At 38.6% G+C, this 21,116-nt stretch overlaps 1 protein-coding gene across 1 annotated transcript in view; it reads left to right on the top strand.

Moving 5' to 3' along the window:
• PARVA (parvin alpha) overlaps positions 1–21,116 on the top strand; it is a 180,654-nt gene that overhangs the window by 120,754 nt on the left and 38,784 nt on the right. Inside the window, exons 6-7 of the mRNA XM_060159644.1 lie at positions 12,897–13,037; positions 20,672–20,787. Of these exons, the coding sequence (XP_060015627.1) occupies positions 12,897–13,037; positions 20,672–20,787 (257 nt within the window). The remainder of the gene's footprint in view (positions 1–12,896; positions 13,038–20,671; positions 20,788–21,116) is intronic.

Genomic DNA, 21,116 nt, shown 5'->3' with positions numbered 1-21,116 from the left:
AAACGTAGGAAGAACACTCTTTGACATAAATCACAGCAAGATCTTTTTTGATCCACCTCCTAGAGAAATGGAAATAAAAACGAAAATAAACAAATGGCACCTAATGAAACTTAAAAGGTTTTGCACAGCAAGGGAAACTATAAACAAGACAAAAAGACAACCCTCAGAATGGGAGAAAATTTTTGCAAATGAATCAACAGACAAACAATCTCCAGAATATATAAACAGCTCATGCAGTTCAATATTAAAAAACAAACAACCTAATCCAAAAATGGGCAGAAGACCTAAATAGACATTTCTCCAAGGAAGACATACAGATGGCCAAGAAGCACATGAAAAGATGTTCAACATCACTAATTATTAGAGAAATGCAAATGAAAACTACAGTGAGGTATCACCTCACACCAGTTAGAATGGGCATCATCAGAAAATCTACAAACAACCAATGCTGGAGAGGGTGTGGAGAAAAGGGAACCCTCTTGCACTGTCGATGGGAATGTAAATTGATACAGCCACTATGGAGAACAGTATGGAGGTTCCTTAAAAAACTAAAAATAGAATTACCATATGACCCAGGAATCCCACTCCTGGGCTTATACCCAGAGAAAACCATAATTCAAAAGACACATGCACCCCAATGTTCATTGCAGCACTCTTTACAGTAGCCAGGACATGGAAGCAACCTAAGAGCCCATCAACATACCAAATGGATAAAGAAGATGTGGTACATATATACAATGGAATATTACTCAGCCATAAAAAGGAATGAAATTGGGTCATTTGTAGAGACGTGGGTGGATCTAGAGACTGTCATACAGAGTGAAGTAAGTCAGAAAGAGAAAAACAAATATTGTCTATTAACGCATATATGTGGAACCTAGAAAAATTGTACAGATGAACTGGTTTGCAGGGCAGAAATTGAGATACAGATGAAGAGAACAAATGTATGGATGCCAAGGGGGGAAGTGACGGGGGTGTGTGGTGGTGGTGTGATGAATTGGGAGATTGGGATTGACATATATACAGTATTATGTATAAAATAGATAACTAATAAGAACCTGCTGTATAAAAATTAAATAAAATAAAAGTCAAAAAAGAAAACTGTACTGAGGAGACTTTAAAAAAGAAATTATCTTTAAATTCTTAGCAACACTGAATGAAATTATTATTTAACTATGGGAATATTTGAGTAGATCTCTTAAATTTTGAGGGTTGAATATTTTAAAAATATGTGAAGGGTAGAAATAGCAGGAGAGGGTCTCAAATCTTCCATCTTAAAATGTCATACAATCGAAATAAGTGATATAAGGTTACAAAATAGAGACAACTGCATCTTATGTTACTTGCATACCCAGAGAATGTTAAAAACTCAAACAATAATAAGGGGATTTGGTAAGATGACTGTATTTAAGAAGAAAATTTGTAAGGCAGCAGCATTTTTTTTTAACGTGTAATAATCAGTTGGTAATACATACATAAATACACACACACAGGATGTTTACTGCAACTTTATTACAAATAGGGGAAAAGTGTAATATAACCTGACTGCATATCTACAGGGGAATGGTTGAATAAGTTCTATAATATATAATGCAGTTTTTTGTAAAAGATTGAGTTATATCAATATGTATTGACATAGAAAGATACTCACGATATGTTTGAGTGAGACATATATTGAGACTAAAAAGTGAATAGAGAACATCAATGAAACTGATAGTTGATTCTTGTAAAAGATAAACAAAATTGACAAACCTTTAGCTAGACTCATCAAGAAAAAGGGAGAACTCAAATAAAATCAGAAATGAAAGAGGAGACATTACAACTGATACCACAGAAATGCAGAGGATCATAAGAGACTATTTTGAGTAATTATACACCAAAAACCTAGACAACCTAGAAAAAAAATGGATAAATTACTAAAAATTACAACCTACCAAGATTGAATCATGATTAAACAGAAAATCTGAACAGACTGAATACTTGTAGGAAGATTGAATCAGTAATCAAAAAACTCCCCAACAAACAAAAGCCCAGGACCAGATGGCTTCACTGGTGAATGCTACCAAACATTTAAAGAAGAATTAATGCCAATCCTTTGAAAAAAGAGGAGGGAACACTTCCAAACTTATTTTATGAGACCAGAATTATTCTGATACCAAAACCAGACAAGGAAATCATAAGCAAAGAAAATTACAGGCCAATATCCTTGATGAACATCGATGCAAGAACCCTTAATTTGCTAAAATATTAGCAAACTGAATTCTACAATACATTAAAAGGATCGTACACATGGTCAAGTGTGATGTACTTATGGATGCAAGAGTGGTTCAGCATCCACAAATCAATCAATGTCATACACCACGATAACAAAATGAAGGATAAAAATCATAAGATATCTTAATAGATGTAAAAAAAAAGCATTTGACAAAATTCAGCCTCCATTTATTATAAAAACTCTCAAAGTAGGTAAAGAGGGAACATACCTCAACATAATAAAGGCCACATTTGACAAATCCACAGCTAACATCATACTCAGTAGTGAAAAGCTGAAAGCTTTTCCTCTAAGATCAGGAACAAGACAAGGATGCTTACTCTAGAGACTTATTCAACATAGTATTAGAAGTCCTAGTTCAAGCAATTAGGCAAGAAAAACAAATAAAAGGCATCCAAATCAGAAAGGAAAATGTAAAACTGTCACTATTTGCAAATGACATGATATAATATATAGAAAACCCTAAAGGCTCCACCAACAAACTGTTAGAACTAATAAATTAATTCAGTGAAGTTGCAGGATACAAAATCAATAAACAAAAATCTGTTTTGTTTCTATACACTAATAACGAACTATCAGAAAGAAATTAAGAAAACAATCCCATGTAAAATTACATCAAAAAAGAATAAAATGTCTAGGAATAAATTTAACCAAGGAGGTAAAAGACCTGTATCCTGAAAACTATAAGATACTGATGAAAGAAATTGAAGAAGACACAAATAGATGGAAAGATATTCCATACTAATGGATTAGAAGAATAAATATTATTTAAAATATCCATTCTACCCAAAGCAGTCTACACATTCAATGCAATTCCTATCAAAATCCCAATGGCATTTTTCACAGGTATAGAACAAACAGTCCTAAAATTTGCATGGAACCACAAAAGACCCCATATAGGCAAAGCAATCTTGAGAAAGAAGAACAAAGCTGGAAGAATCACATTCTCTGATTTCAAACTATATAACAAAGCTATAGTAATCAAAATAGTATAGTTTTGGCATTAAAAATAGACACATAGATCAATGGAACAGAATAGAGAGCCCAGAAATAAACTCACGGATAAATGGTCAATTAATTTACAACAAGGAGATGAGAATATACAATCTCTTCAACAAACGGTGCTGGGAAAACTGGACAGCCACATGCAAAAGAATGAAACTGGACCACTATCTTACACCATACACAAAAATTAACTCAAAATAGATTTAAGACTTGAATGTAAGACATGAAACCATAAAACTCCTGGAAGAAAACATAGGCAGTTAGTTCCTTGACATAGGTCTTGGTGATGATTCTTTGGAGTTGACACCAGAAGCAAGGCAACAAAAGCAAAAATAAATAAGTGGGACTACATCAAGCTAAAAAGCTCTGCACAACAAAGGAAAACATCAACAAAATGAAAAGGCAACCTGTGGAATGTTAGAAAATAGTTACAAATCATATACCTGATAAGGGGTTAATATCCAAAATATATAAAGATCTCATACAACTCAATAACGAAAAAGCAAACAATCCAATTTTAAAATGTGCAGAGGAGCTGAATAGACATTTTTCCAAAGAAGACCTACAGATGGCCAATCGGTATGTTAAAAGGTGCTCAACATAATTAATTATAAGGACAATGGAAATCAAAACCACAATGAGGTATCACTTCACATCTGTTAGAATGGCTATTATCAAAAAGATAAGAAATAAGTGTTGGCAAGGATGTGGAGAAAAGAGAACAGTTGTGTTGGTGGGAATGTAAATTTGTTCAGCCACTGTGGAAGACAGTGCGGAGGTTCCTCGAAAAATTAAAAATAGAACTACCATATGATCCAGCAATTCTACTTCTAGGTATTTATCCAAAGGAAATGAAAACACTAACTTGAAAAGATACTGAAACTCGCATGTTCATTGCATCATGAGCCAATGGCTTGGCTTTACAGTAGACAAGATATGGAAGCAACCTAAGTGTCCATAATGAATGAATGGACAAAGAAAATGTGAGATATATATATATATATATATATATATATATATATATATATATATATATAAAACACACAATGGAATATTATTTAACCATAAAAAGAAGGAAATCTTACCATTTGCAACAACACGATAGAACTCGAGGGCATTATGCTAAGTGAAATAAGTCAGACAGAGAAAAACAAATACCTTATGATCTCACTTATATGTTGAAGCTAAACAAAACCAAACCAAAAATGAGTTCATAGATACAGAGAACAGATTGGTGGTTGCTATAGGATGGGGAGTGGTGGATAAAATGGGTAAAGTTTGTCCAAAAGTACCAACGACAACGAAAAGAATGAGGTATATCCATATATTTTGACATGGAAAGATACAATATATGTTTAAATGGGAAAAAAACAGTAGCAGAAAAATATACACACTGTAATCTCATTTCTACTAATAGAATGAGAGAGAGAGAACTCTTTCTATTCTTGTGTGTATTATGAACATGAAGAGATACACTTAAAACTGTTAATAAGTGTTACTTTGAGATAGTCTTTTTACTCAAATCCACCTAATACTAATATCAATGCCTAAAATAATGTACCCAACAACAAAAATTAAATGCAAGAAGACAAATCCAAATATAATAACTAAAGTGGAAAATGTAAAGCAGAATTACATTTTCTAAAATATTAGTAATGCAGATAAATAAAGCAAAACCACAGAAACTCTTATCCTGAATAAGAAATGTCAGATGCTAAAAACAGATTTTTTTTAATTTTAGGAAAAATGAATTATAATTTTAGTATAATAAACTACTTAAAAATATTGATGGAAACAGAAAAACCATGAGTGTTGCAGTAGATAATGTGTAAAATCCAATTTTTAAAAACAAGAACAGAATGGACAATAGTGCAAGAAAAAGTTACTGACGTAGAAGACAGACTCAGAGACCTACCCTATTCACTGTAAGTAGTCCAAAGTCAGAGGAGGTTATAAATATGAAAATTCATAGGCAATGATATAATACAGCAGGTCTAGCAAAAAAGTGGTTCTCATTGCTTCCACTCCTCCCCTCCCCACTTACCCAGCCCACTCCCAAGACAGTTGTCACTAATATATCCCAGAAGTCTTTCCCTCTGAGCCAAGATAAGGCTTCAGAAGTTTTCTTAACTGAGTACCTTGGGCAGCCTCTACCAATGGCCAGCATACCTCTACTAAACGCTGGTAGTTGCAGTGTAATATGAAAACTTGTCATTTCTTCAATAGGAGAGGATACAAGGTAATAATTCATGTCCTGAAAATGGAAAAGGCACACAGTTTCTTTCAAAGGTTTAACATTCAAGAGAAAGACATTTAGATATATGCTTGTTAAATCCCTGAACTTCAGAAATAAAGAATGATGGCATCAAGCAACTAAAGAAAAGAGAAAGATAACATTTCAGGCCATCACAGGTAGAATAGCTTGAGATCATCCTATCAAGACTACTGAGAAGAATTCTTAAATCCACAGAACCTACAGAAATTTTCCAGTGGGTGATCTTATCTTCAAAGAATTACTCAAGGGACATTTGACTTGGATAAGCTAAAACTACTGAAAAATAAGATAATGTAAACTATAGGGGAACCATTGATGTATGTTGAAGTTTAATTAGTTTGTATGTCAGCCCTTAAAAATGAGGAGAAAAGACATTCTAAACATGTTTCAGAGAGTCAGTTCTATCAATCCTCGAATGAGTTGTGGAGAGTGGATTAGGTGAATCCAATAGCAGACAACATATTTCTCATTAGGGAATCCAGACTTGTTCTTTAAGATAAAAATATAAATTTATACTAAGAACATGATTAGACTTTTTTTGCCTTTTGATATAATAATTTTTATGTCATTGCACACAAGAAGCATTGATTTTTATTGAATTTTTTTTAAACAGCAGGTTCTTATTAGTTATCTATTTTATACATGTTAGTGTATATATGTCAATCCCAATCTCCCAGTTCATCGCACCACCATCACCCCCACCCCCGCTTTCCCCCCTTGGTGTCCATACGTTTTTTCTCTACATCTGTGTCTCTATTTCTGTCTTGAAAACTACTTCATCTGTACCATGTTTCTATATTCCATATATATGCGTTAATAGACGATATTTGTTTTTCTCTTTCTGACTTACACTGTATGACAGTCTCTAGGTGAATCCACGTCTCTACAAATGACACAATTTCGTTCCTTTTTATGGCTGAGTAATATTCCATTGTATATATGTACCACATCTTTTTTATCCATTTGTCTGTTGATGGGCATTTAGGTTACTTTCATGACCTGGCTATTGTAAAGAGTGCTGCAATGAACATTGGGGTGCATGTGTCTTTTTGAATTATGGTTTTCTCTGGGTATATGCCCAGTAGTGGGATTGCTGCATCATATGGTAATTCTATTTTTAGTTTTTTAAAGCACCTCCACACTGTTCTCCATAGTGGCTGTATCAGTTTACATTCCCACCAACAGTGCAAGAGGGTTCCCTTTTCTCCACACCCTCTCCAGCATTTGTCATTTGTAGATTTTCTGATGATGTCCATTCTAACCGGTGTGAGGTGATACCTCATTGTAGTTTTCATTTGCATTTCTCTGATAATTAGTGATGTTGAACAGCTTTTCATGTGCCTCTTGGCCATCTGTATGTCTTCCTGGAGAAATGTATACTTAGGTCTTCTGCCCATTTATTGATTGGGTTGTTTGTTTTTTTAATATTGAGCTGCATGAGCTGTTTATATATTTTGGAGATTAATCCTTTGTCCATTGGTTCATTTGCAAAAATTTTCTCCCATTCTGAGGGTTGTCTTTTCGTCTTGTTTGTAGTTTCCTTTGCTGTGTAAAAACTTTTAAGTTTGATTAGGTCCCATTTGTTTATTTTTATTTCCATTTCTCTAGGAGGTGGATCAAAAAAGATCTTGCTGTAATTTATGTCAAAGAGTGTTCTTCCTATGTTTTCCTCTAAGGGTTTTATAGTGTCCTCTCTTACATTTGGGTCTTTAATCCATTTCGAGTTTATTTTTGTATATGGTGTTAGGAAGTGTTCTAATTTCATTCTTTTACATGTAGCTGTCCAGTTTTCCCAGCACCACTTATTGAAGAGATTTCTTTTCTCCATTGTATATCTTTGCCTCCTTTGTCATAGATTAGTTGACCGTAGGTGCGTGGGTTTATCTCTGGGCTTTCTATCCTGTTCCATTGATCTATATTTCTGTTTTTGTGCCAGTACCATGTTGTCTTGATTATTGTAGCTTTGTAGTATAGCCTGAAGTCAGGAAGTCTGCTTTCTCCAGCTCCTTTTTTTCCCTCAAGACCGCTTTGGCTATTGGGGGTCTTTTGTGTCTCCATACAAATTTTAAGATTTTTTGTTCTAGTTCTGTAAAAAATGCCATTGGTAATTTGATAGAGATTGCATTGAATCTGTAGATTCCTTTGGGTAGTGTAGTTATTTTCACAATATTGATTCCTCCAATCCAAGAACATGGTATATCTCTCCATCTGTTTGTGTCATCTTTGATTTCTTTCATCAGTGTCTTATAGTTTTCTGCATACAGGTCTTTTACCTCGTAAGGTAGGTTTATTCCTAGGTATTTTGTTGTTTTTGTTGCAGTGGTGAATGGGAGTGTTTCCTTAATTTCTCTTTCTGATATTTTCTTGTTAGTGTATAAGAATGCAAGAGATTTCTGTGCATTAATTTCGTATCCTGCAACTGTACCAGATTTATTGATTAGCTCTAGTAGCTTTCTTGTGGCATCTTTAGGATTCTCTATGTATAGTGTCATGTCATCTGCAAACAGTGACAGTTTTACTTCTTCTTTTCCAATTTGTATTCCTTTTATTTCTTTTTCTTCTCTGACTGCCGTGGCTAGGACTTCCAAAACTATGTTGAAAAATAGTGGCTAGAGTAGACATCCTTCTCTTGTTCCTGTCTTGTTCCTGAAATTCTTTCAGTTTTTCACAGTTGAGAATGATGTTTGCTGTGGGTTTGTCATATATGGACTTTATTATGTTGAGGTAGGTTCCCTCTATGCCCACTTTCTGGAGAAAAATGGGCACAGAGATGCAGAAATACTTTTGCTTTTGAGGTGATCATATGGTTTTTATTCTTCAATTTCTTCATATGGTGTATCACATTGATTGATTTGCATATATTGAAGAATCCTTGCCTCCCTGGGATAAATCCCACTTGATCATGGGGGATGATCCTTTTAATGTGCTGTTGGATTCTGTTTGCTGGTATTTTGTTGAGGATTCTTGCATCTATATTCATCAGTGATATTGGTTGGTAATTTTCTTCTTTTGTAGTATCTTTGTCTCGTTTTGGTACCAGGGTGTTGGTGGCCTCAAAGAATGAGCTTGGGAGTGTTCCTTCCTCTGCAATTTTTTGGAAGAGTTTGAGAAGGATGGGTGTTAGCTCTTCTCTAAATGTTTGATAGAATTCACCTGTGAAGCCATCTGGTCCTGGACTTTTGTTTGTTGGAAGATTTTAAATCACAGTTTCAATTTCATTACTTGTGATTGGTCAGTTCATATTTTCTGTTTCTTCCTGGTTCAGTCTTGGAAGGTTATACATTTCTAAGAATTTGTCCATTTCTTCCAGGTTGTCCATTTTATTGGCATAGAGTTGCTTGTAGTAGTCTCTTAGGATGTTTTGTATTTCTCCAGTGCGTGTTGTAACTTCTCCTTTTTCATTTCTAATTTTATTGATTTGAGTCCTCTCCCTCTTTTTCTTGATGAGTCTAGCTAATGGTTTATAAATTTTGTTTATCTTCTCAAAGAACCATCTTTTTGTTTTATTGATCTTTGCAACTGTTTTGTTTCCATTTCATTTATTTCTGCTCTGATCTTTATGATTTCTTTCCTTCTACTAACTTTGGGTTTTGTTTGTTCTTTTTTCTCTAGTTCCTTTAGGTGTAAGGTTAGATTGTTTATTTGAAATTTTTCTAGTTTCTGGAGGTAGGATTGCATTGCTATAAACTTCCCTCTTAGAACTGCTTTTGCTGTATCCCTTAGGTTTTGGATCATCGTGTTTCATTGTCATTTGTCTCTAGGTATTTTTTGATTTCCTCTTTGATTCCTCCAGTGATCCCTTGGTTATTTAGTAACATATTGTTTAGCCTCCATGATTTTGTGGTTTTTTACGGTTTTTTCACTGTAATTTATTTCTAATCTCATCGTGTTGTGGTCGGAAAAGATACTTCATATGATTTCAGTTTTCTTAAATTTACTGAGGCCTGATTTGTGACCCAAGATGTGACCTATCCTTGAGAATGTTTCATGTACACTTGAGAGGAAAGTGTAATCTGTTGTTTTCAGATGGAATGTCCTATAAATATCAATTAAATCTATCTGGTCTATTGTGTCATTTAAAGCTTGTGTTTCATTATTAATTTTCTGTCTGGGTGATCTGTCCATTGGTGTAAGTGAAGTTAAAGTCCCCCACTATTATTGTGGTCCTGTCAATTTCCTCTTTTATGGCTGTTAGCATTTGCCTTATGTATTGAGGTGCTCCTGTGTTGGGTACATATATATTTATAATTGTTTTATCTTCTTCTTGGATTGATCATTACGTAGTGTCCTTCCTTGTCTCTTGTAACATTCCTTATTTTAAAGTCTATTTTATCTGATATGAGTATTGCTACTCCAGCTTTCTTTTGATTTCCATTTGCATGGAATATCTTTTTCCATCCCCTCACTTTCAGCCTGTGTGCATCCCTGGGTCTGAAGTGGGTCTCTTGTAGACAGCATATATACAGGTCCTGTTTTTGTATCCATTCAGCAAGCCTGTGTCTTTTGGTTGGAGCATTTAATCCATTCACATTTAATGTAATTATCGATATGTATGTTCCTATTACCATTTTCTTAATTGTTTTGGGTTTTTATAGGTCTTTTTCTTCTCTTGTGTTTCCCACTTAGAGAAGGTTCTTTAGCATTTGTTTTAGATCTGGTTTGGTGGTGCTGAATTCTTTTAGCTTTTGCTTATCTGTAAAGCTTTTGATTTCTCTTTCGAATCTGAATGAGATCCTTACCGGGGTGAGTAATCTTGGTTGTAGGTTCTTCCCTTTCATCACTTTAAATATATCGTGCCTCTCCCTTCTGGCTTGTAGAATTTCTGCTAAGAAATCAGCTGTTAACCTTATGGAAGTTCCCTTCTATGTTATTTGTCATTTTTCCCTTGTTACTTTTAATAATTTGTCTTTAATTTTTGCTAGTTTGATTACTATGTGTCTTGGCGTGTTTCTCCTTGGGTTTATCCTCCCTGGTTCTCTGCGCTTCTTGCACTTGAGTGGCTGTTTCCTTTCCCATGTTAGGGAAATTTTCGACTATAATCTCTTCAAATATTTTCTCGGGTCCTTTCTCTCTCTCTTCTCCTTCTGACACCCCTATAATGTGAATGTTGGTGCATTTAATGTTGTCCCAGAGGTCTCTTAGACTGTCCTCATTCCTTTTCACTCTCTTTCCTTTATTCTTTTCCATGGCAGTGAATTCCACCATTCTGTCTTCCAGGTCACTTACCCATTCTTCTGCCTCATTTATTCTGCTATTGGTAGCTATTGATTCCTTCTAGTGTATTTTTCATTGCAGTTATTATATTGTTCATCTCTGTTTGTTTGTTCTTTAATTATTCTAGGTGTTTGTTCTTTAATTCTTCCAGGTCTTTGTTAAACATTTCTTGCATCTTCTCGATCTTTGCCTCCATTCTGTTTCCAAGGTCCTGGATCATCTTCACTAACATTATTCTGAATTCTTTTTTTGAAAGGTTGCCTATCACCACTTCATTTAGTTGTTTTTATGGGGTTTTATCTTGTTCCTTCATCTGGTACATAGTCCTCTGCCTTTTCATTTTGTCTGTCTTTCTGTGAATGTGGTTTTTGTTCCACAGGCTGCAGGATTGTAGTTCTTCTTGCTTCTGCTGTGTGCCCTCTGCTCATGAGGCTATCTAAGAGGCTTGTGCAAGCTTCCTGATGGAAGGGACTGGTGGTGGGTAGAGCTGGGTGTTCCTCTGGTGGGCAGAGCTCAGTAAAACTTTAATCTGCTTTTCTGCTGATGGGTGGGGCTGAGTTCCCTCCCTGTTGGTTGTTTGGCCTGAGGCAATCCAGCACTGGAGGCTACAGGCTCTTTGGTGGAGCAAATGGCAGACTCTGGGAGGGCTCACACCAAGGAGTACTTCCCAGAACTTCTGCTTCCAGTGTCCTTGTCCTCACGGTGAGCCACAGCCACCCCCCACCTCTGCAGGAGACCCTCCAACACTAGCAGGTAGGTCCGGTTCAGTCTCCTATGGGGTCACTGCTCCTTCACCTGGGTCCCGATGCACACACTACTTTGTGTGTGCCCTCCAAGAGTGGAGTCTCTGTTTCCCCCAGTCTTGTCAAAGTCCTGCAATCAAATCCCACTAGCCTTCAAAGTCTGATTCTCTGGGAATGCCTCCTCCCGTTGCCGGACCCCCAGGTTGGGAAGCCTGCCATCGGGCTCAGAACCTTCACTGCAGTGGGTGGACTTCTGTGGTATAAATTGTTCTCCAGTTTATGAGTCACCCACCCAGCGGTTATGAGATTTGATTTTATTGTGATTGCACCCCTCCTACCATCTCATTGTGGCTTCTCCTTTGTCTTTGGATGTGGGGTATTTTTTTGGTGAGGTCCAGTGTCTTCCTGTCAATGATTGTTCAGCAGTTAGTTATGATTGCAGTGCTCTCTCAAGAAGGAGTGAGTGCATGTCCTTCTTCTCTGCCATCTTGAACCAATCCAGAACCATTGATTTTAAAACATACCAGTATAAGTACCACTCAAAGAGAAAAAAGTACTTCAATTAAACTATAACCCAATGTTTTCTTATTGCTTAGAATTTTTATGTTCTACTTTTTGAAATTGCTCTTGTAGGTTCTTTTTAAATTTATTTTATTGAAGTATAGTTTATTTACAATGTTGTGTTAATTTCTGCCGTACAGCATCTTGTAGGCTTTTTGAGACATGGAAGTGACAACACTATGAAGAGCTATGACCAAGTTCACACACATGGAAGCAGTGATAACTCTTATACCTTCCACCTGGCTGTTGGTAGTTGTAGGATGCCATCAATTTTAAGACACAGCCTGATTTCAGGGATGTTAAAATGTGAAAAGTGTGTACATTAGAACTAGTGAAGTAGGACTCATCAAATTAGTTACCTTCCAGGTGGGTTTAAGAGGAAAGAAGGTTCTTAAGACATAAATATGATTCAACAGGACACATATTGTACTACAGGAGTGTTCAAAACACCTTGGATAAGGACTTGACCGCTGCCCAGGCAAGCACGAAGGTGTTCCAGTCAGGGCACAGGAATGTCTCTGGAGAAGACAGAGGTGAAAAGAAGAGGGAAAACCTCAGAATGAGGAAAAAGAGCTCAAATATGACAAGCTGGGTTAAATGCCCTCCTTCTATGATCCTGGGGTCTTATAATTTGGGGCTTCAAGACCCAATCACAAGGTTTTCACAGTACATACTGGCACCACCAGTGCCACCACCAGACGTGGAGGGGAGAGCAGCGTCCCTCACCTACTAGGTGCTCAGTATGGTGAGTGAGTGAGTGAATGTGTGAGTGCGTGGGTTAGTGTGGCAAAGGTAACAGCTGTTCTCTTTTCCCTTGTCACCCTAGAGAAACTTGAGAGTGAGAAGCTGAACGTCGCTGAGGTCACCCAGTCAGAGATTGCCCAGAAGCAAAAGCTGCAGACTGTCCTGGAGAAGATCAATGAAACCCTGAAACTTCCTCCCAGGAGCATCAAGTGGAATGTAGACAGTGAGTTTTGCAAAGGAAATGGGACTGTTACATGACACCTGTGGTTCCTACCGTGGAGTTTCCCCAGGAAGCTGCATCATAAGCTGGGAGGCCCCGGATGGGTGCAAACTCATTTATCTCTGAGCGAGATATGCCTTTCCTTAGAAAGGAAGCTCATCATCCACATCTAAGGAAAGCTGAGAAAAACAGCAAAATGTCAAAATCTAGTGAGCCTTTTCCGTAAAAGGCTGTCTGTAGGAACCTCATGTGAGATTGGTGGAGAAGGAAGCTCCTATTCATTGAGCTACTTCTGAGTCTCAGCACAACCTTTTGAAAAAGCTCCTGTCTCCAGCTTGTTGAAGCTCTGGGAAGTGGAGATGCCCAGTTCAGGCAGCTGAGAAGCGGGGAGCAAGGACTTGGGTCTGTTCCAGTGCCCACGCCCTTCCTCTCACCCCCTTACTGCCCAGAGGGAGCAAAGATATGGCTAAGAGCATAGGCAATGGAATAGGATTTTAAAATTCAGGTTTTCGTGCTAGTATAGCTCAAGGATCTCAGAAAGTATAAACCGTTCATTCTTTTGCTGCCTCAAGGGCCTGGCTAATATGGACTTAATTGAGTCCATATCAGAGTCAACATGGAATCAGCAGATTTGGGTGAATCCAGTAGCAACAACCTGTTTCCCATCGGGAGCCCAAAGTTGTTTTGTTCCTTGTAATAGATAAAAGTATGAATTTAGATTAATGAAATGACTGAGATTGTGTTTCCTGCCTTTAAGCATTAAGGGGTTGAGTATTAGATCTTATTGCATCTGATGTATACAGCTTAAAATGGACATCTTCCCCACCACCACCACCAAAAAAAAACACCTTTCAGACTTGGGAAAGAAAAGGGAATCTTCAGCTTTCCAAGTTAGAGACCCAGCAGCTGCCAATGGCAATCTCTTCAGCAGGTTCCTAACACCTGCCAGTTGGAGGCAAGACGCCAAGCACCTCCTTCAGCACAATGACACCTTTGCTTGCACAGCGTGAAAAGCTGCCTCTAGCAGCACGCTGGGAACAGGGCATCCTCTGTGGAGCAGAGGAGACACCTGAGGGCGGGAGGAGGGGAGGCCACGGCTCTGGGCCCTAGATGCTGCCCTGTGTCCCAGGAATGCTAATAGTGTTCAGCGGGGGAGGGGAAAAGGGGCTGATCACTAGTTGGGGAAATGTATCTGCATTCTGGAAGTCCATAATAGTAATAAGCATTAAAGTCCTCTGATGGTGACCTCTGCTTAATTTTGTTTGATCCTGTTTCCCACTCCCTTGAGTACAGACCATCTCTATATACCACTCCAAAACAAAACCCCTTTTATCTTTCTTTTTTTTAATTGAAGTATAGTTGATTTACCATCTAATGTGTTAATTTCTGCTGTACAGCAAAGTGACTCAGTTATACATATATACACATTCTTTTAAAAATTCTTTTCCATTATGGTTTATCACAGGATATTGAATATAGTTCCCTGTGCTATACAATAAGACCTTGTTTCAAAACACCTTTTCATTTATCGTGGAACCCAGTTTGGGAAATAGGAAGAACGGAATTGTTTTATTTTGTTTGTTTTTAGATAACAGAAATTTATTTGCACAGAGTCCTGGAAGCCACAATTATGAGATGAAGGTGTTGGTAGGTTGCTTCCTTCTGAGGGCTGCAAGGGAAGGATCTGTTACAGGCCTCTCTCCTTAGCTCTCAGAGGGCTAATTTCTTGCTGTATTTCTTCACATCATCTTCCTTCTATGCATGTCTCTGTGTCCAAATTTTCCCTTTTTTATAAGGACACTTGTCATATTGGATTAGGGGCTCACCCTACTCCAATATGACCTCATCTTAACTAATCACGTCCGCAATGATTTTACAAATAAGGTCACATTCAGAGGGACTGGAGGTTAGGACTTCAACATATGAATTTGAGGCTGGGGGTCGCATATCAACCCATAACATCTGATTGGTCTCCCACTTACCTCTCCAGCCACACATATACTTCATGCTTTCTCACCTCTCTTCGTCATCCATACACTGGCCTCATTTAAATGGGCCACAATATTCCCACCTTTCTAGAACCATTTCTGGAAGATATTTCCTTGATCTGAAACATTCTTCATCCCATCTTCCCCACCCCCAAACCATTTTGCCTGCCTTAAGAATGGAGTTTTTTAAAGCCACTTCAGAACCATTGTCTTCAGTGGCTTTGAATGATTTGTTTTGGGTTTGCATTCACTTTCATTTCTTATGGGGAAATGTGTAGGAGTAAAATAATCACCTGTATTACCACTCTCATCTGGCTGTTTTCATTTTTTGTAATTACCATCCACATCAATGCATATTTTTTCATATTTTTACTTGATGAAGGTATATACAAACTCACTTTGTCTTAATGTTACATCATACACATCTTCTATATTCACATGTGGTCTTTGTAGTTATATATATATATATATATATATATATATATATATTTTTTTTTTTTTTTTTTTTTTTTTTTGCGGTACGTGGGCCTCTCACTGTCGTGGCCTCTCTCGTTGCGGAGCACAGACTCCGGACGCGCAGGCTCAGCGGCCATGGCTCACGGGCCCAGACGCTCCGTGGCATGTGGGATCTTCCCGGACCGGGGCATGAACCCGTGTCCCCTGCATCGGCAGGCGGACTCTCAACCACTGCGCCACCAGGGAAGCCCTGTAGTTATAATTTTTGATAGCTGCTGTATTTCCTGGGGTAGATATTCCATAGTTAACTTAAACCCTATGCTGACATTGATCCTTTTAGGATGTTTTTCCGCTTATTGCTAATATCAGACAGGGCCAAGTTAAATGTTATGTTGTGACTCCTTTTGCTTCTCTTGAATTACTCTCGTCAGATAGATTTTTAGAACTGAGGGGAATTACTAGGTCAGAGGGAATAATTATCTCAGTGGCCAGCTCCCCGCGATGTCTCAGGGCTTCAGGCAGCAGTGGTTTCTGTGATAAGGAATGCAGCAGGCGCAACTCCAGGGCAGGCTCCGACACCTCCTCTCTTGGTTATCTTCCCTGGCTGTTTCTGGGGACATCATGTCATCTTTCCACTCAGGAAAAGGGTGGCAGGGACAGCTGCTGAGTTCCCAACGTCCTTGATCCAGGGTTTTAGGGAGTTCTTCCTTTTCTATTTTTTTTTTATTAGCAACAATAATTTTCATTATTGAAAACTTAGAAAATACAGATCAATTAAAAGAGATTTAAATAACATCTAACATATTTATAGTGCTTGTATGCCTTGTACTAATCTAAATATTTTACATATTTTGAATCTTGCAATCTTCATTCAACCATCTGAGGTAAGAACTTTACTGTCCCCATTTTACAGATGGGAAAGTCAAGGCATAGAGAGGTTAAGAAACAGTGAGTGTAAGCTTCCTAAGAGCAAGGTTTTTTGTCTCTTTACTGCTGTATCCCTAAAACCTGGAAAAGTGACTGGCAATATTAAGCACAATACTATTTGCTAAAGAAGTGTCATTGTCCAATGTCACATGGGGTTGGGGGAAGTGGGGAGTGGTGGAGCCAGGAATGAGACCCAGAGAGTCTGGCTGCAGAGCCTGTGTACTAAGCCCACACATACTGCCCTCATGAGCTGCCTATCAGATATAGGCATTGTCAGCCTTATGGTGTGTTCCTTCAGGTCATGTGTGTGTGTGTGTGTGTGTGTGTGTGTGTGTGTGTGTGTGTGTGTAAGAAATAAATATATCAGTAAATGAATAAAATGTGTGTATATACTTATATACAAAGTATATTTTCTTATTTTTACGAAGATGGTATCAACCTGTATATGTTATTTAGAAGATGTATAGCTTTACAGATCATCCTTCTATATGTCACTTTTAATATTCTATGACATAGATTGGGTATATCATAATTTACTTAACTAATGAAAAATTTTAAGATTTTTTCCCATTTTTTCACTAATATCAATACAGCCTGATGAGTTCTTTCTGCTCATAGACATAATTACTTCTTAAGGATGAATACCTAGGAGTGGTAGTTTAGGGCCAAAGAATATGTACATTTTAAGGTCATATCACATATTGTCAAATTGCCTCCCCCCAAATTGTACCAGTTTCTGTTTCTACCACAATTCAAGTTTGGAGGACTGCTTCTAACTCAACAGCTCCTTTGAAATAGTCTCCCAGCACTGGAGTGACCCTCTTGGCACAGTGGCTGCAGGGCCCAGTTTATACAGCAGAGTCTTGGCTTCTCAACCCTGCTGTCATTCTGCATGTTTTCATCCTGACTGGAGTGCAGGAGCACAGTGGCCCTGGGTTCTGCCTGGCATCAGGGAGAAGGCTCCCAGGAGATGTGCTGAGAGATGGCAATGATGAGAGTGCCCAGACATGCAAAGGTAGTTAGAAGTTTTCTTAACTGAAAAGATAACATGTCTTTATTCAAAAGAAACATTTGAAACAGGAAAAAAAAATCTTTCAACTATAGCATAACTATTTTTTTTTTTTTAACTTTCCAAGTCTTGGCCACAAGTACGTTTGTGTGTGTGTGTGTGTGTGCGCGCACGCGCACGTTTGTGTATGTATATTTATATGTATATATATACAAATATGTGTATTTATATATGCATAAATCCATGAAAGTATATATTTACATTATTTCTAGTTCTCTTTAACATTATATTATTAATATTTATAGCTACATTGTCTTAATGATTTTCAGCACATGCAAACTATTTCATTATGTGAATGTACCATAATTTATTAAAGCAGTGACTATTAAACCATGCTTGGCCCAACCTAGGGATCTGCAAGGAAAAACTCAGGCATCATTGAGGAGAAGAGAAGCAGCTGTGGGCGGGCTGTAGTTAGGACAAAGGGACCAGAGCAGTTGCACTGTTTTTTATCAGGTTTGCCTAATGGTTTTTAGAACAAAGGATTTCTCTTCTTAATTTTTAAAAATTTGAAAACCACTGGTCAACCATCATCTTTCATTTGGATATATATGTTTCAGATTTTTTTTAAGGATAATATATTACACAATAATTAACATCTTTTTTTTTCTTTTCCATTATGGTTTATTACAGGATATCAAATATAGTTCCCTGTGCTATACAGCAGGACTTTGTTGTTTATCCATTCTATATATAATAATTTGCATATGCTAATCCAAAACTCCCAATCCATCCCTCCCCCACCCACCCTCCCCCTTGGCAACCACAAGTCTGTTCTCTAAGTCTGTGAGTCTGTTTCTGTTTCGTAGATAAGTTCATTTGTGTCATATTTTAGATACCACGTATAAGTAATATTGTATGGTATTCATCTTTCTCTTTCTGACTTCACTTAGTATGACAATCTCTAGGTCCAGCCATGTTGCTGCAAATGGCATTATTTCATTCTTTTTTATGGATGAGTAGTATTCCATTTTGTGTGTGTGTGTGTGTGTATGTACACACACACACACACACACACACACACACACTATATCTTCTTTATCCATTCATCTATTGTTACACATTTAGGTTGTTTCTATGTCTTGACTATTGTATATAGTGCTGCTGTGAATATAGGGGTGCATGTATCTTTTCAAATTATAGTTTTATCCGGATATATGCCCAGGAATGGGATTGCAGGATCATATGGGCACTCCATATTTAGGTTTTTGAGGAACCTCCATACTGTTCTCCATAGTGACAGCACCAATTTACATTCCCACCAACGGTGTAGGAGGGTTCCCTTTTCTCCACACCCTCTCCAGCATTTATTAATTAACATCTTTTTATACGTAGCATGTATGTCTGTGAGAGAGGGATAGAGAAAGAAACTGTGTAATTACTTCTCTTGAAAAAATACCCAGGAGGACAGAGCACTCACTGAAAGAGTCTAACATCTGTATGGTGCCTACAACAAAGCTCTACTTTGCTTACGAAGACAGTCAAGGTAACACACAGTGTCCCCAGTGTGTGAGAACAACCTTTCTGACCACTGCTTTTCCAGCATTATGTTTTGTCGTTAAAGGGGAGAGGTAGCAAATATCCTTACAACCCTCAGTGACGGGACTGATGCAGTGGCAGTTCTGAACAGAAGAGCAAACCCGGTTTTTGCCTCTGTCCCGGTTTTTGCAAACCCGGTTTTTGCCCTCATGTCAGTGGGTCAGTCCATGCCAGGTGCCTTTTTTGAGGCTATAACTGCGGGTGATACTTAGTTGGCAAAGCCCAAAAGCCCAGAAGTAAACACTTCTTCTGTAAGGCTACGAGTTAGGAGCCGCTCATCTGCTATTTGATGGTGGCATTGAGCTGCTGTTCGTAGTCAGTGGAAAACCTTCTTTGAAGCAGCAGTGATAACAGGAAACTCTAGTGAGTCCCCAAGGATTGTCTGGATCAGTTCCTTTTCTTGGTGATTTCTCAAAGCTTCTGTTAGAGTGGATTCATTGATCCCAGGGCAGACAGAATGACACCCTAATAATGGGCCCAGTTCATGCTAACTACACAAAATGGACAATTTTTTGCTCTTTCCTTAAATGCCCCCTGTAATGAGAGCCATAACGCTGGTAGGACTGTGAAGGCAGGTAAAGTATCTGGGGACTCTTCCCTTTTATGAAAGAAAGGGGAGAAAGTTGACATTAATTGCCTAGATGCCAGGTACTTTCTCATAAGTGATAATAGAAAATATCAATCATTCCTAGGCATTGCTATGTACTAGGAGCTTTGCCAACATTATGTCTGGAAATTCTTACTCCCCATATCTCTGCATAGGTACTGTTATCCCCATGTGTGAGGTTGAACAGACTGAGGCTCAGGGACCTTAAGTGGCCTACCTAAGGTCATATACTCAGTAAATAAATGGTAGAGTTGTCAAGTCAGAACTCAAGCTCCCGTTGGCCAACACTGTGTGTGCCTGTTACATCACAGTCTTTTTCTCCTCTCATCTACTGAGGAAACTACAACTCAGTAGTTGCCCAGCCTTCTCCAGCATAAATGACCTAAATGATATGGCACACAGCTCAGCTATAGAAGCCACCTGGGTCACGGACATCCCCTCCCAGCTACTGCCCAGAGGGCATTGCCTGCACTGACTATATATGGCACTCAAGAGAGCAACAAAGTCCTTTAGATGTCTCTCATGCCTTCCTCCAGGTGTCTTAAAGCCCTGAACAAAGGGAGGGATCCAGTGTCCTGACTCAGTGTCCATTGATTGAGGGCCTGCTTTGTTTAGAGCCTTGGGACAAGGGTAGTGGTGATAACCTACAGAGTTCACAGTCAGATGGGAAGGGAGAGGGGGTTCAGCAGACATGGTGAACAAGAGTTCACCAGTTCAGCACAGAGTGAACAAGAACATGGGGGTGGCAGAGGGCTGACCTGAACTCAGAATTCAGCTGTTGTCAGGGTCCCGATGGGAACCTTGGATTAGAGTGGAGAAGCACAACTTTGCCGTCCAGCAATAACATGATCTAGGAAGCAGATCCACGGGACCTGGCTGAGAACCGAGGGGTCCCAGCGTGAGGCCCGTGATGACCAAGCGTGTCCCCTGACCCATAGGGGTGGGATGAAAGGGGCATTGGGTGTGGTACTGCCACACTCTGGAGATCTGCGTATATCTGCCGAGAACCTAGAAGAAGATTCTCTAATTTATAAATCATGTTTTATTTCAGCTGTTCACGCCAAGAGCCTGGTAGCCATCTTGCATCTGCTGGTTGCTCTGTCCCAGTATTTCCGGGCACCAATCCGACTCCCAGATCATGTTTCCATCCAAGTGGTTGTGGTTCAGGTAAGTTAGAAACCACTAAAAACATCTGCACCCTTAAAGGGGTGCAGGGGCTAAGCTCCTGTGAGAGCCAAGGCACACTGGGTAGCTCGCTAGAAGGAACGCTGAATGAATGCTGAGTGTGTCTGTGTGTGCCATATGCTGGGAAGCATGTGAGTGAGCTTTCTGATGCATGTGGGCTTATCCCTGATATGTGTGCAAAGGGTGGAAGAGCGTGTGCTTCTGTCTGGGACAGGCTTGTGTGGGACGTGTGCCTGGGGTTTACATGCTTTCCTCAGGAGGGTGCCTGTGTAATGTATATCTGAGAGTGTGTTGTATGTATTTGTGAGGTC

Source organism: Lagenorhynchus albirostris, chromosome 9, assembly GCF_949774975.1.
Source record: "Lagenorhynchus albirostris chromosome 9, mLagAlb1.1, whole genome shotgun sequence".
NCBI lineage: Eukaryota > Metazoa > Chordata > Mammalia > Artiodactyla > Delphinidae > Lagenorhynchus > Lagenorhynchus albirostris.
This window is presented reverse-complemented; position numbering and strand designations above follow the sequence as displayed.